Source organism: Corapipo altera, unplaced genomic scaffold (genome assembly GCF_003945725.1).
Source record: "Corapipo altera isolate COAL_440 unplaced genomic scaffold, ASM394572v1 77b, whole genome shotgun sequence".
Taxonomy (NCBI): domain Eukaryota; kingdom Metazoa; phylum Chordata; class Aves; order Passeriformes; family Pipridae; genus Corapipo; species Corapipo altera.
In genome coordinates this window covers 2,271,313-2,287,767 of record NW_020884933.1, presented here as the reverse complement: position 1 = coordinate 2,287,767, position 16,455 = coordinate 2,271,313, and the positions used below count along the sequence as shown (strand labels likewise).

Sequence of the window (16,455 nt, the reverse complement as noted above, 5' to 3'; positions counted from 1 at the left end):
TGTAGAAGCTTCCTGTGATGCAGGGGAGAGCTCTGTATGGAATAGCAGATCCTTCCTTGTCCGGGAAGAGGAAGCACAAATCTTTTTCTCCAGGAAAGAACTCAATTTCCATGGACTGCTTGGCTGTGTTAAAGCTCCTTTAGAGTAATGAAGCAAGTCCACTGGGGCTGTGTGGTTGAGCTCATCCCCATTCCCCTGATTCCTGCCTAGAATTGGGAGCTGGCTTAATATATATTTAGACTCAACCAGTGTCAGATTTTTCGAAGTCTTAACAATTAATCCACATGAATTTCATATTGATCTTCCTGAGTGTCTAAATGCCCTTATTGTCCCTCTGTATAATATCAGAGTCCTGCAGGGACCTGGATTAGTGGCTGGTTGCAGACAGGGCATGGCTGGAGCTCTTGTGTGAGCTTTGCAGGCAGGTTTGGAGCAAGTTGGGCAGCTCCAGGCGTGATCCCTCCGTGCTCGGCGGACACGGAGCATCCCAGCTGGACGGAGCTGGGAAGCAGCTCAGCCTCCCCATCACTGCACAAAGCACAGCAGTGGAGGCCCTGGATGTTTTCCTGAGCTTCCATGACAGTTGGATGAATAGCACGGCCTCCCACGGTGCCAGAATCCGGTCTCCTGGGTCAGGTGAACCTCACAGGCAGCAGAGATTTCCCCCTGAATAGACCCTTTATTTCTGAAGCAGCTTGGAATGAGAGGATGTTTCCTCCCCAAATGCTAATAACAACTCCTGCCTGCCTGGGAGGTTCAGTTTAGCTGCCTTGAAGGAAGGGTGCCATAGGCAGATTGTTGTCTAGAACACACCTGGTTGCTACCCAGCTTTGAAATGCTTTTTGGTTCAAGGAGACACTAATTTTGCCATTGCCACTTCCATTGTAGGCTTGAATCACTGTGAGCGGGTTTATGACTTGGAAAACATGAATGCAGAGATTAGGCAAATGCTAAAAGTGCAAAGTCCACGAGTTGCAGGGGAGTTCCCCTCTGAATTTTGCTGCTTCAAAACGCTGCAGCCTTGAGCAGCAACACTTCATCCTCTTCATGCTCTCGCCTACGAGTTTAAACAGCTGAATACTTCATAAGCCCAAATGTTTAGTGAATTATTGTTTATTCCCTTCTGTCTCCTTAGAGTGTGAGCCCATAGAAGCAATAGCAAAGTTTGACTACCTTGGCAGGACAGCACGAGAGCTGTCATTCAAAAAAGGAGCCTCCCTCCTGCTCTACCAGCGGGCCTCGGACGACTGGTGGGAGGGACGGCACAACGGGATCGACGGCCTCATCCCCCACCAGTACATCGTCGTCCAGGACACGTATGTGACACCCTGGCCTTGCCAAAAACTCGGGTGTGGAGGGGAGTGTTTGTGCCAAGGTGTTGGCACCATGTGGGGGCAGTTCCTCCTTCGGCCTCCCCTGAGGGAAGGGGAGCGAGCAGAGCTCGGGGAGGTGTCGGTGCCCGTGGGTGTGGAGGTGTCAGAGTGGTTCTGGTGCCTGTGAAAGATGCAGAGCTGGGATCTGCAGGTTGCTCACAGGAGTCGGGCTCTCAGGCTGGAGGGGGATTTTTCAAGGGGGAATGGCCTTAAACTGCAGGAGGGCAGGTTTAGGTTGGATATCAGGAGAAAATTCTTCCCTGGGAGGGTGGGGAGGCCCTGGCACAGGTTGCCCAGAAAAGCTGTGGCTGCTCCATCCCTGGAAGTGTCCAAGGCCAGGTTGGACGGGCCTTGGAGCAACCTGGGCTAGTGGAAGGTGTCCCTGCCCATGACAGGGATGGTGGAACTGGATAATCTTGAAGATCCCTTCCAGAAAACCATTCTATGATTTGAAAGATATCTAATGATTCTTAAGAGAAAGACACCAGCACTGTGCTGCTGTCCCATGTGTGTGTTTTCATGCACAGTGCTGCATTTGAAATTCAGTGCTGTTGGTCCTGTTCTGGTTGTGATGTGCTTCCCTCCTCCTTCCTAGTGAGGATGGAATCTCAGAAAGGTCCAGCCCGAAGTCTGAAATAGAAATAAACTCTGAGCCACCAGAAGAAAAAGTGACAGCCAGAGCTGGTGCCAGCTGCCCGAGCGGGGGGCACGTCGCAGATATTTACCTTGCAAACATCAACAAGTAAGAACAGCCTTGCATTGTTTTCCTGAACTGTAAAGAGCTTGGTGATGAGCCCAGTGAAATGCTTCCTTCCCTGACAAAGGTTCATTAACCAGCACTGCCACCATTCTTCTCTGCTTCCCCCTCTTCTAACCCACTCACGTTTTGCTGCCCGAGCTCTGTCACCAGTGTGGCCAATGCTCATTTAAAACCCCACTGGCTGCTCTTCCCTATCCCCAAGGTGCCATCTGTTCCTGTTTTCCCAAATATGCCCTATTTTACGAGCTAAGCAGAGGAAGGGAGGGGAATGGTGGAATGAGATCTCGTATCGTGCGTCCCCATTCGTTGTTACGTTCCGTGATCTGTCGTGTCTTGTCCACATTTAACAAGTTTTGTTTGATGGGGTGGGAGGACAATTCCTTCAGAAACTGGTGTCCCATTTTGTGATAAATGCCATTCCTGAAGTCCCACCATCTGGCATTGCCTGTAACACTCTCTAGTTTCTCCAGCACTTCTCACCTCAGGTTACTAACCATATGCTTGCAGTGGAACAGCACAACCCCCTGTTGCTCTAACCTTACTTTCTCTACCAGAAATTGTTGCCTTAGCCAACACTCAACATAGTAAAAAAGCTGAAAAAAATCAAGCCAGTAACAGACTAAATTTCATGATCTGTTATTTCATTTTTCTGGAGCAGACTTATCTTTCTGATTATTTCCTTAGCATTAAAACCCCCACATCTCTATTGTGCAGTGAAGGTATTATGTGATAATTACAGTTTGATGGGAGGGGATAGTCAGTTAATTTAACAGAATGTAGTCTATAAAGGCATTAACAGAAATGCATCCTTTTAAAAGGTTTGGACCTGCCTATGGCCTAGAGGGCCTGGTCCTTAGTTATGGGATTCAGCAGAGCTCCACTGATATCTTTGAAGCCATGTTAATCTGCATCAGCTTGGGATCTGGGCTTTCTTTTATGATATTTATTGTCTGAGCCACTGAAGTAGCCATTCTGCCAGTTATGGAGAGATTTGTGTAATAACAGACCTATGTTGGAGCTTCACCATCTGCTGGCTTTGGTAGTGTTGTGTGTAGTATTTTTAAGAAGCCTGGGTAATGTCCACTCCAGTTTTTTTTTTTTCCCTTTACTAGGGAACCTGATATTTAGCAACAGTAGCATAAGACTCATTTTGTTGTTTTTTCTTTAGGAATGAATCTTCTGACCTATGTGTGAACAGACTTGAGCAAAATTAAATCAGATGGTTTCGCAATGACAGTTGTGCCACCCACTGAATTATTATTTGGATGCCAAAATCCTACTGGAGTTAACACTTTCTTGCAGTTATTCATGGGGCTGGTGCTATATATAAATGGATCCTTCCCTGTATAATGGATGCCAAGCTTCAGACCTATGGCATAAAGTATTCTGCTGCATTGGCCTTCCTATGATTTGAGAGGAATCGTGCTGTCAGACCGCAAGGTGCTGGGGTAGAAACTAAATTCTTTGGAGCAGTTCATCCATTTGCCATCATCTTTTGGTTTATCTGTAGCCCTGCATAGAAAAGTGCCTTGTGGTCCTGCCAGAGCCATGAAAAAGAACCACCTCTTACCACCAGCAAATATTGGAAATGATCATTAACCCCAAACTGGGGTTCTTTGCTTGCTGATCTCTGAAAATAATAACTTGATGCCTTGGGCCAGGAGCTTAGTAGACTTATACTGTGTCCTCCAGTCAAAAATTGTAGCTCTGCTCTTCGAATGTAATAAAAACACATCATCAAAACCTGTTGAAGGCACAGAGGGTTTTTTTTGTCTTCAAATACAGATTCTTTTCCTCTTGACCAAGTTAATCACGTTCCATCCAAGCTTTCTGGTTTTGCTCTGAACGTGCACAGCTGCCAGAACTCAGCCTCGTTGTTAGAAGTGTTGAACTGGAACGATTTATAATTTCACTGTATCGCAACCACTCCTAAAATCCTGGGCGTGTCTGTAATCTGGGTTATCTTTTTATGTCTCTTCCCATTGTCCTCTGTGTTGTTTTTTGGGGGGATATCTTCAAAAAAATGACAGCTGGTTGTTTGTACCTGCTTGTATTGACTTGTTTTGCTTTTGTGACTGAAGGCAAAGAAAGAAACCAGAGTCAGGCAGCATCAGAAGAGCCTTCCGTCAAAGTGACAGCCATGGACTAGGTAGTTCACTGGCAGAACCAGCCTCCCCCGGAGCCATAGCCGGTTCCAGACCCTCATCTCAGCCCATTATGAGCCAAAGTCTTCCCAAGGAGGTGCCAGATAAATGCTCCATCAGTGGCCACGGCAGCCTCAATTCCATCAGCCGACACTCGTCGCTGAAGAACAGGATCGACAGCCCCCAGATCCGGAAAACTGTCACAGCAGGGAGGTCCAAGAGCTTCAACAACCACCGGCCCATGGACCCCGAGGTCATTGCACAGGTAAGGAGGAGGGTTTTGCCCTGAAGGCTTGGCTCAGAAATTTGAAGGATGTTTTAATGAGGTGTTTTAATGAGAAGTCTGATTTAATCTCGTGTCCGTTCCCTTCTGGGGGAGGGACCATCTCTCTGATGGTGAGGGGCTGCAGGAGCTGGGCCTGGTTGGTCTGGAGAAGAGAAAACTGAGAGGGGATCTCGTCAATCCTTACAGATATCTCCAAGGGGTATCAGAGGATGGTGCCAGACTCTGTTCAGTGGTGCCCAGTGACAGGACAAAGAGCCACAGCCATAAACTAAAACACAACAACTTCCACCTCAACTTGAGGAAGAACTTCTTTCCATGGAGGTGGCAGAGCCCTGGAACAGCTGCCCAGGGAGGGTGTGGAGTCTCTCTCTCTGGAGACATTCCAAACACACCTGGATGTGTTCCTGTGTCACCTGCTCCAGGTGACCCTCCCTTGGCAGGGGTGTTGGACTGGGTGATCTCCAGAAGTCCCTTCCAACCCCAACTACCCCATGATTCTCTCAATGTAATATTAACTTACAACACAGCTTGAGTCCACCCTTTCATCCTTGCTTTGTGCAAAGCACTGAGGCTGCTTTCATGAGGGAATATAAACAGTCAGGTCCTTCCTCCGTAAAAACTTGGCCCTGATCATTATTCAGAATTTAATTTCAACAATAAAAAGCGTCCATTTCAGAAAGTGACACAGATTTCAAAGCTGTCAGCAAGGAATTAAACAATCACAACTCCAAGACCCCGAGAAAAGCGAAGTATTTAGTGTCGACTTAACATTCTCCTGTCAGTTGTGCAGACTTGCCTGTGGTGAGACATTGGAAGCACATGGAGCAGCACAGCCAAAATAAAAGCAGGCTGCTGACTCCTTCAGTGCTCCAGTGGCATCTTTATGTGCTCACAGGCTTCAGAAACCAACTTTGAACATAATCCTGCTGCTTTTCACGAGCTGTTTATTCAGGCAAGTGCCTTGAAGTGAAGGGCAGGCTGCAAAAGATGTAAATGTTACGAATTTCCCTCTTCCATGAAGGATCTGCCCTGGTGGATGTGCCTGCACTTGCATGTTGCCCGTACCAACTGTTTGCAGTATGGGATGGATGCATCTGTCTAAAGCCAAGGAATGCTCCAGGCTCGGATTACAAAGCCAGCCCTGGGAGACCTGACTGCTCTGCCTGGTTCAGGACTCTGGAGGTTTCTAAGGAGGGGAAAACATGTGGAAATTAAACGTAATTTTTATTGACAAAACAGCAGCTCCAAATAATAAATAAACCCAAATTAAAACCCGATGGGTGTTCTGATGGAAGGTTGTATTTTGCTGTTATGAGTGTCTTTAGCCCATTTGTTACAGTGGAATTATAATATACAGCTCCTGCTGTATATTATATACACTGTATATGTATATCATATATACATATACACACTGTATATGTACACTGTATATGTATATCATATTTCCCTGTCCTTCCAAGGCTTTGGTTGATATAAATCAGATTCTTTGTTTTATCAATTAGGATCTCCTCTCCCAGCCAGAACATACACTCCATTGTTTCACTGGAGAAGAGTCTGGGGAGAAAAAGGAACGAGGAAGGGAAAGCAAATAAAAAAGAGGAGGGAGAAAAAAATCAGTGTTAAATCAGTGTTTCTCTCTGCCCTGTGACATCTTTTCAGACACCATCTAATAACCCTTGTGCATCTTACATATTCCCCCAAACACATAACTAAAATCTGCCTGGCCTCAGGACAGACTGGGAGGTGTCAGATTACTGTCTCTGCTTTATTCCACCATTCCTTGACTGATTTACCTTCCCCACCCCCTGAAAAACCTCGGGAGGAAGCTGAAAAGCTGTGGCCAAAGTGTGAGTCAGAGCAGGGCTGAGCTCTCCTGCTCCCCAGGGAATTCTGTGCACTGCTGGGTTCACCAGTGTAGGTCCTGCTCCAGCTGAGACAAACCCCCCATATTTATTTATATCTCAAAATTCTCTTTATATTTATTTGTTAATAACTGTGATATTTTACAAGAGGAAGGAGAAGTGCCAGCTTGAATTTCTAGACATGTTTCTGGTATCTTCTGCGTGTTCTAAAATGCTCAAATGTTGAGTGCTGTGAAATACCTTTCTGGGAACAGCTCAGACAGCAGGAAAAGCAGTGAGGCTGCAGGAGCACAGGAGGGTTTCAACATTCAGTGTGTGACCCATCAGCCAGTGTCAAAACCATCAACCCTTCAGGAATTTACTCTCCTGAATCTCCTGTGCCAAATAAAGTGCCAGAGTGGGTGTTAATAGTTTGATTCCATTGGGTTTCTATTCATTGCTGCATTTGGGGATTTTGTTCATCTTTAAAACCCAAGGAGCAGTAAAGGACCAGATCAGCATCGAGGCAGTTCTGGCAATTGTTTTCCTCCCTCTCGCTGGAAAAAAATTAGTGCTTATTGACTGCAGGATTTGATGCTGAACAGTTGGGCACAGGTTTCACTCTGACACCTCAGGGTCCTTCACCCAGGGTCAATTTGAGTGTTGATGTTCACAGACTGGAAAAAAATATGTCATTCTCAAAGTCTTATATATATATATATACTTATATATTTATATATTTATATATTTATATACTTTTTAATATCTATATACACATACATATTTATATATAATATATATTATGAATCTATAAGTATTTATATATTTATATCTATTGATATAGCTATATATTATATATTTATATAGATATATTTTATACTATATAATTATTATTATACATTCTCTGTAGTATTTATCATTTATTATATATTTATTCTGTGTGGTATATTGTAGTTAATATTTATTTTTATATAATAATATATCTAGATTACATATAGATGTCTCTATATATCTGTATCTAATATAGATATCTATATCTATCTATATTTATATATATATAGATATATCTATATATATAGATATATTACATATATATCTATATGTAATATATATCTATATGTAATATAGATATATAGAGACATATTTATATCTCTGTATATTTTATCTGTATTTATATATTTATATCTATGTTTTATATATATTTGTATTTATATATTTGTTTGTATATATTTATATTTGTATGTATATATTTATATCTATATTGGTATTTATATATTTTATATTTGTATTTATATATTTATATCTATATTAGTATTTATATATTTATATCTATATTTTATATCTTCATCTGCATTTATATATCTATATATTTGCATTTATATATTTCTATCTATAATTTTATATTTATATAACATATATTTATACATATTTTTATATATTTATGTATATATATATTTTATATATTTATGTATTTATTTATATATATATCAGTATTTCTGTGTCTGGGCTCTACTCACTGGGTTTCTCCTCTGCGTTTGCAGGACATTGAAGCCACAATGAACTCTGCTCTGAACGAGCTGCGGGAGCTGGAGAGGCAGAGCAGCGTCAAGCACACGCCGGACGTTGTCCTGGACACCCTGGAGCCCTTGAAAACGTCCCCCGTGGTGGCCCCCACCTCGGAACCCTCCAGCCCTCTGCACACCCAGCTCCTCAAGGACTCTGAGCCGCCCTTCCAGCGCAGTGCCAGCACGGCCGGGGACATTCCGTGCACCTTCCGGCCCGTCAAGTCCGTCAAAATGGCCACGCAGGTCAAACCTCCGGCCACCCGCCCAAAACCCGCCGTTTTCCCCAAAACCAACGCCACGAGCCCCGGCGTGGCCTCCTCCGCGTCCCAGCAGCCCCCTGACAAGTCCTGTACTGTGTGATGAACTCGGTGCTGCTCCACGGAGACGGCTCTTAACGCTTCGGATGGAGAGACTCTGTTAAAAAGACGTTAAAATTCCTATTTAAGTGATTTTTTTTTTTTCTGAACTGAAGGTTTAGTTGTGAAACTGCCGCTCGCTCTTCCCGGGAGCGAACTGAGCGGTGACAACCTCGTCCCACGTCCCCACATCGCTGATGTGTGTGGGGCAAAGCGGTTCCTGCCACGCTCGGGGAAATCCGGAGTCGGGTCACTGTGAAGCTGAGCAGGAAAACACACACAGGAGGGATGAGTTGGATCTTGGTTTCTGGTTGATGCCTCGTCCAAGTGTTTGGCCACTGAAAGAAACACTCGGTGGCATCCTGTTTTTGGATACTGGTGTAGTGACTTATAATATTCTGTGTTTCATTTATCACAGGGAAACAATAGGATAGATTTTAGTCTCTTGCATGTTTTGGTGCCACTGGTTACGTGGAGCTTGGACATGCCTGTTTCTTGTGCATTATTATTATTATTATTATTCTGTCGCCCACCGGTGCCACGGTGGTTTAAGGGTCTGTCTCGACTTCCATCACATCCTCTGGTTTTGTTTGTTTGCTCCCCCTTCCTTCCCCCTCCCCGGGGCCAAAGCCCTTGGCCATCCAGCCTCATGCTTTAGTTGACACTTGTCATGAAAAAATAGTTTACTCTGGAACACTCTTAGATTTTTGTGGAGTTCTACGTAATGTGTGTCTGTGCAAATATAAACAAACGTGCTCCTGAGGTTTAGGAGCATAACAAAGAGCCCAGTTGTTGCTTATGGACAATCGAGCTGGTTTTCCCCCCTTTGCCCTCCCGTATTTAAAAACAGCTTTATTGTTTCAGCGTGACTTCCAGCCCCTGGGCTCTGATGTGGTGTGTGCTCTCGGGAGACTGAATGTAAAAAACAAGTTCATTTGGAAAACTCAAAGCGTCCCCTGATGGGAGCCCACTTCCAAACGCACACATCCTCGGTCTGATCACACATCAGGATGGATCCTCACCAAAATCCCAGTGACAAGCACTGTAAAAAAACCCCAAAACTTCGATCCGAAGTTCTCAAGCTTCCTACCTTCTCCCTCTTTCTGGTTGCAAACGCTTCGGTCGGTGGCCCGGACCGCTGTGACTCGATTTAGGGATCTCTGCTCTTATAGAGCAGGGCAGGAAACGCCGCTGGGGACAGTGATGTGACAGCACACGTGGCTCCTGGAGTGGCTTCCCCGCGTGTCCCTTGGCGTGGCTCCTCCCTAGGACTCGGACATGTGAATGGATTCGTAGTATTTGTATTTATCTGTAGGCAGCAAACGCTCCAGCTGCCCGCAGGCTGCAAGGACTCTTTTGTACTCCTCTGGGAATTCTCCACAACGCTCACGGTTATTTAATTTAATAATAATAATAATTAAAAAAAACAAAAACAAACAAAAAACCCCAACAAAGGCATGTGCCACTTGCAGCGCTAAGGAAGATTCACAGTCCTGGCTGACCCTGGTTCTCCTTGTTCCTAAACTTTTCTGGGATGTTAAAACAAGCTGCACATCTTATGTGTTCATCAGATAAATTCAGGCAAGGGCGAGATAAGAAAAGTCATTTTTCTCGCCCATTTAGCTGAGTTTCTTTCCAGTTTGTGGGTTCCTCGTGACTGCGATGTCGGTTTAATTGGCACTTAGTAATTAAAAAAGAAGACACAAAACGTGCTTTTCTAAGAAGGGTTGCTGAAATGTTTTTTTTCTCGTTAATTTAGGATGTTACTTGGAAAATTGAAGCAGGGTTTTCCTGTGTCCCTGCCCGTCCCCACACGCACACCCCCCCCCTCTCTGCAGGAGCAATCAATCCATATTAATGATGGCTTTTCAAAACACCAACTTCCTCTGTGCCCTAAATTAAGAAAATTGTGGAACACTGGAAAGATTTCAGTGAGAACACTCTTTGTTACCCATTTCTCCTCAGCTTTCCCTGGGGAAGGCCCATGGTACGTGTGTGACTGTCACTGGACCTCACGGAAGATCCCAACGGCGCGACCGGCGACCTTTGCTCTCAGGTTCTGATGGACTTCTACCACCAAGGAATCACTTGTTCTTTTGGGGAAAAATAGAATTAATTAGACTTGTAATTTTTTGCTCAGGCAGAACTTGCTGGCATTTCCTTTTAAGTAGGAATTTTTTTGGTTTTGTTTTCTTTTTTTGGTCGTAAACGACCAAAGTTAATCTGTGTCAGGAGCAGGATCTCTGTAAATCGACTTCAACTCATTTGTAATGCCTTATTTTCTTTCTATTTTTATGCCTAGCGTTCATGTTTCTAAGAATAAGTGTCCAGCCACGCACAGCACATTGGAGGAGATGCTCTTTTCTATCTTCCAGGTCTGAAGTGTGAAATTAGGAGATTTAAATGACAACAACAAAAAAAAAAAGACTTCAGGTTACTGTAACAGCAACTGTCTGTATCTGAATTACTGTGCTTCTCTAGCATCCACAGCTCTGGGACAATCCTGCTGCCAAGGGGAATGTGCTTGGCAGGATAACCTGTATATGGAGCAACTCAACTGGAATTCTGGTGTGCACTGTGATTGACACTTAACATTTACAGCAAGCAATATGACAGGCTGAAGGTCATCCTTCCTCTCCCTCGTGCTCCGGGTCTACCCGGCCGGCAAAAAACTCACACGCGGGGGAATTGAACAACAAAATCACAACCAAGGAAAGGAGGATTTCACCTTGCCTGCTTCACTCTGTGAACACACAAGGCCAAGAGAAGGTTTGCCACAAGGGTTTAATGCCCAGTTGCTGCTGGAGAGGTGGGAAGGAGGGACTGGGAAAGTCGGCGCCGCTCCCCACGGAAGAAGAGACCGGCGTAGGGTGGGCAAGGACGACGCAGTGGTTTGCTTGGGGAGGTGCCAACATCTCTTCATATCTTCATATTCCGAAGAAATATTAGCTCTTCCGTAGGAATTCTCTTTTCCATGACTTTTTTATGTAATGTTCGTGTCAAATATAAAGACAAGAAGTGTTGGATAACTGGAATAACGTCTGTCTGTTCGATAGTGCTCGGGATGAACAACGGGGACCTTGTTCATCGGGTGTTGGATTGAAATAATCCAAAGCAAAAACTTTTGAAGTAAAACACAGTTTTAGGTGATCTGAATAGTTTCTGAAGCTCGAACCTTTTCTGGCTTATTTCCCTAGTTGGGAATGGAGCAGTGTGCTTTAACCAGTGCTAAATTTCTGCCTCTCAAGGGCATCCAAAGGCTTGCAGTTGATAAATTGTAAATTTGTCCTTCTTGTCAAAGCAGTGGGACACAATCAAACTCTCTCACTTTATCTGTACTGGATATTCTATTGCAATGAAAATGAGTAAATAATTAGAGTGCACTGTGACAGCAGAAAAAAAAAATCGTTGTATATGTCTGTATTTTGATACCTGTTCGAAAGGAGTCTTTGGGTTTCCTGTGCTGAATACCTCATGTGTTGGGTTTGGGAGTTTTTTTGTTGATTTTTTTTTTTTTTAAAAATGATTTTTCTTTTTTTTTTTTTTTTTTTTAAGGCAAGATTGTTCTTGCACAAAAGTAGGTTAAGATAACCGAGTTCTCATAAATTTATTTACCGAATCGAAACGCTTCAGTTTGGCAAGAAATTCCATCTGTTGTAGTTCCCCCACCTTGCACTTGGTACAAGGGGTGACCCGGCGCACTTGGAAGAGCTCCAGCAATACTGGGACGAGAGAAGTTCATTGCAGATGGAGTTTGCTGCCTTATTTCTCTTCTTCTGTGTGTCAAAAACCTCAAATTCAGTTGAACCTTGTATAGATTTGGGGATTTATTGGGCTTTTGAGAGATGTTCTTCTGCAGAAATCGATGTCTCTAGTTATTAGCACTTCAGATCCTTTCCAGACCTGTGGACCAGGTAGGGTGGAAATGCTCCATTGCTGGTGGAATCCACGCTGAGGGAACACTTGAAATGAGATGGTGGTCTCAGTGGGGTGTAGTTTGTTACTAAGGCAACAATAATGAGGGGAAAATCCCTAAAAATCCCCATTTGAGACAGTTGGAATCAGTAAGAGGCTCTGGCCCCAGTCCTACACATCCACGAGGACAGGTGGGAGTTGAAGGATGTGCCCCTGTCCCTTGGAGTGTGGCACTGGTTTGGTGGCTAGGGGAGGGGATACCTGTGCCTGGCAGGATCAAGCCCTGACTGTGCAGGGATGTGCTCCTAAGCATAAATATTTACTTGCTGACCTGTGAACCACAAGCGAGGAAAACTGCTTTCAAAAACAAAGAAACACAGGAGCACTGGGGCATTTCCCTCACTTTAGGAGCCTGTCTTGGGCCGAAAACGAGTTTAAGAAGATGGGGATTTATTTATTTTGAGATTTTTAGCTTTCACAAAAATAACAGGCCCTGTTGTGGGTTTATCTGGCCTTGGCTAACGCCCCTCAAATGCAGTTGGAGACATAAAGCTATTTCTTTAGTGGCCTGGTAGAAGAAAAGGATGTTCTCTCTCTCATGGGGAACGTTGTTTGTTCCCCACAGGGATGTTCCCAGCACCAGCTCTGGGAAAACACCGAGCACTTCATGGACTGAACTTTGGGGTCTGAGCTCTTTCCAGATCAGCTCTCTGCGTGTCTCTGTGTCCGTGTGACAACCTGGTACTTGAAAAAAAAAAATGAAAATACAAATACTTGACCCTCTGCCTTGTGCCTGTGGGGCCGGGATGGCCCCGGCTGTGTCACGCACAAGCGGTTCCAGGCTCTGCCGCCGCCGCCTGAAGGCAGATGGATTCTTTTCCAGGCTCGGTTCTAGGAACAAACCATCTATTTTGGTGGCTCTCGAGATGCCAAAACAGCAGTTCAAGGCCTGGAAAATGTCAGGTTTGGTTGGTTGGTTTGGTTTTGGTTTTTTTTTTCCTGTTCTATTTTGTGCTTCCTATGACGTAGTTTGGGACAAAAGCGTTGCTTTTCAACGATGGGCCAAAAAGAGGCAAAGGTGGAGAGGGAGGGCAGCTCCCTGCTGTACTAATACTTGATCTACCAAGCTTCATACAGGGTAAATATTTAGCAGTTTGCAGTGGAAATTGCAGATGGACCCGTCCTTTTCAAGGCACTGTAGTAACCTTACTCCTGAGGTGGACTTCACCAGCCTTTTCTCCAGGCAGAGCCCTGAGATGTGAATAAGCCAAGTCCAAAGGACTGGACTCGTGAGTGTGCCAAACTGCTGGAGCAATACTTGTGAGCAGCAGGTTCTTCAAAAAGACCAGCTCTATGTAGCCAAAGCGGGGGCAGTTGCTGAAAACCATCTCTGATTTTAAGGGATCGCAGTGATGTGGTTCTGCTGTAACGTTGGGAAAGTGGGGTTGCAAAGTCTAGAAATGTGTGTTTTCTGTCTGAACCTCGGTCCTGTGGTGGCTCGTACGGTGCGTTGGGTTTGGGGTTGTCGACAGCAGTTGTTTAATGGTGGGATGGAATGTTCTTGCTAAAACAGTTTCCATTGTTTCATGTCTTCTACACCAATATATATACGGTGTATATATTAAACTGTGTAAAATTGTACTTTGTATATAGAACTCTGTACAATATGGAGGTACAGCCTTCTTTTTTTTTTCCCCCCCCCCCCTCCCCCTTTTGGTACAGTATTGTACAGTATTAGGAGTCGATGTGTTGGAAATGTTCAGTCCATACTGGGGCAACAAAATGTATCCATTGTCATTAGCAATAGTTTTGGAGAAATAAATGTTTTGGGTATGGTGGAAACACTGACCTGAGGGTGCCAGTGTGTGATGTCTGGAGCGAGTGTGGGTGCCTGGGTTTGAGTGGGAGAGAGGGTGAGCATCACCTGTGGGGGCTTTTGGAATCCTCAGGATTGTTGCTACAGGCACTGGTAAGTAGGTGAGGAAGAATCTGCAGGATTCAGGAATACAGAGTGTCGTTCACAGGCACTGGGACACTTGATCCCAGCAGGGAAGGAGCATCGTTGTAGCCCAGGGATAAGGGGGAGCCAAAGGACAAGGGACTCACACGGGCAGGTAGTGATAGGACAAGGGAGAATGGCCTTAAACTGAAGGAGAGTAGGTTTAGATTGGGTTTTAGGAAGAAATCCTTCTCTGTGAGGGTGGGGAGGCCCTGGCACAGGTTGCCCAGAGAAGCTGTGGCTGCCCCATCCTTGGAATTGCCCAAGGCCAGGTTGGACAGGGCTTGGAGCAACCTGGGCTAGTGGAAGGTGTCCCTGCTCATGGCAGGGGGCTGGAACTGGATGGACTTTAAGGTCTCTTCCAATCCAAACCATTCTGAGATTCTGTGACTCCACTGTCCCCCCACCCTGGGCTTGCACGCACCGACCACCACCAGCAGGATTCCACAGGGCAAACACTTCCCTTGCAATGACCTGATTTAAAAATGCTTAATCTTCCTCATTTTCCTGGAGAGGATGGACCCCCAACTGTCTCAGGAAAGAGGATTTAAGATCGAGATTATGTACTGGATCATTATTATTATTATTATTACCAGCTTTCCCCAGCCTCGGTTTTTCAATAGGCCTTTTTCAGAGCACGGAGGGGAAAACGTGGCAGGGCTGTGTCATTTTGGATTCCCTTTGTTTAGATATCAAGGAATTACCTATTTGTGGTGAGGTTTGATGTTTAATCAAGATATTTTGTGCTGTGGGCTGTGGACAGCTGTCCCCGCTGTCCCTGGGGTGAGCTCCCGAGGGGATGGAGCATCCCTGTGCTCCCTGTCCCACATCTCTTAGGGATTCAAGAGCTGGAAATTCAGGATGCTTTGACTTCTTAGATTAGTAGCCCAAATCACAGCAGCTTATGTGGTAATACCCTAAAGCAGGCTGGGCACAGTGGGGTGTAGGTGGTGGTTTTTTTGCTTTTTAGACAAGAAGTAGGAGTCAGAAAGGCAATGGGGTGACACAGATAACAAATGATTTTTGACTTTCCTTGGGTTCCCGCTGTCCAGCAGCAGAGGACACTGTGATTCATCCCTTAAACCCTCTGATGGCATCAAACTGCGGGTAGGTCTGACCCTCCCTCACAAACCTCTCGTTATGGTTGTTTTTAGGTTGTTTTTAACAAGGAAATGTGGTGGCGAGGGGAGGGTTTGGTGCTGAGTGAGGGGAGGGTTTGTTTGCTTGTGAAGGGTCAGTGGGGAAGGGAAGGGGATGCTCTGGGAAGGACCACGGCACTTGGTGTGAAGAAATGGCACCATTTCAGCCTCTCATGAACGTTCCCCAGGAGCAGGTTTGTCACAGGGACACCGTGGGGACATCACCGGGGTCGTGGGCTCGGGTTTTCTGTCCCAAGCCCCCAGAGGCGAGGTCCCTGCTGCAGGCAGAGCTCGCTGCTTGTCCTTTATTCTTTAGGCTTTGCTGCCACCAGCTGGAACAATTAATTTTTGTCACAAACTGGTTTCAAGGCCTGGTTTTTGCTCTCCCAGGCTGTGCCAGACTGGGCTCTCCCAGAGTTTATCCCCCATGGGCACATCCAGTCCCAGTGGGACAGATGGGATTGGAGTGTCAAAACCTGCTGTTGGGGTACCCAGGGAGAGGAAATGAATTATTGATTTAAAATTATAGCAAAGGAAAGGATAAAGGGGTCTGAAAGGAGCCAGGCAAACCTTGGGGACAAGTTCCTGGGCTTGGGCTGGGATCTCCCTCCGAGGCTGGACCTGACTGGGAGAGCTGCTGGGGTAACTGGGATGTGCTGGAGTCCCTGGGCTCCAAGGGCTGGCACCACACTGGCACCAAGGTGTGCTGGTGTTGCCTGTGGAGAATGGACTGAAAAGACTGGCAGCACAACCTGAAAATAACCTTTCTGGGGTGCTATAAAATATTTTAATGATTTCCTTCCTGTCTGTCTTTACGCCCCGCCAGCCCAGACCTGCTCACTCATCAGTGAAAGCTGAAGCAACGCAGTCAGAAGTCTCAGAAAACGCCTGAGCCTGGGTTTTCTGTCTTAAAAAAAAATCTGTTTCACTTTCTGAACTGAAACACAGGACGGGCCCTTTCCTCTCCTGATGCCCTGGATGGGCTCCTTGTGCTCCCAGGGCTCCAGGCAGGAGCTGAACTTGCAGAGCTGCAGAGGGTGCAGGATTGAGTGTGGGGTGCAGGATGAACCATCATTG

The 16,455-nt window shown here is 45.5% G+C and overlaps 1 protein-coding gene across 4 annotated transcripts in view; it reads left to right on the top strand.

Annotated features, from left to right (window-relative positions):
- The window catches only part of SRGAP2 (SLIT-ROBO Rho GTPase activating protein 2), a 108,047-nt gene extending 93,959 nt beyond the window's left edge, over positions 1-14,088 (top strand). For 3 of the 4 annotated variants that reach the window (XM_027659783.1, XM_027659781.1, XM_027659782.1), the window contains exons 20-23: positions 1,136-1,316; positions 1,969-2,115; positions 4,215-4,542; positions 7,946-14,088. In XM_027659783.1, the coding sequence (XP_027515584.1) occupies positions 1,136-1,316; positions 1,969-2,115; positions 4,215-4,542; positions 7,946-8,329 (1,040 nt within the window). In that variant the 3' untranslated portion in view covers positions 8,330-14,088. Of the gene's footprint in view, positions 1-1,135; positions 1,317-1,968; positions 2,116-3,301; positions 3,877-4,214; positions 4,543-7,945 lie in introns of those variants that run through there. The other variant, XM_027659785.1, reaches the window with a different exon arrangement.
- Positions 14,089-16,455: the final 2,367 nt, after the last annotated feature.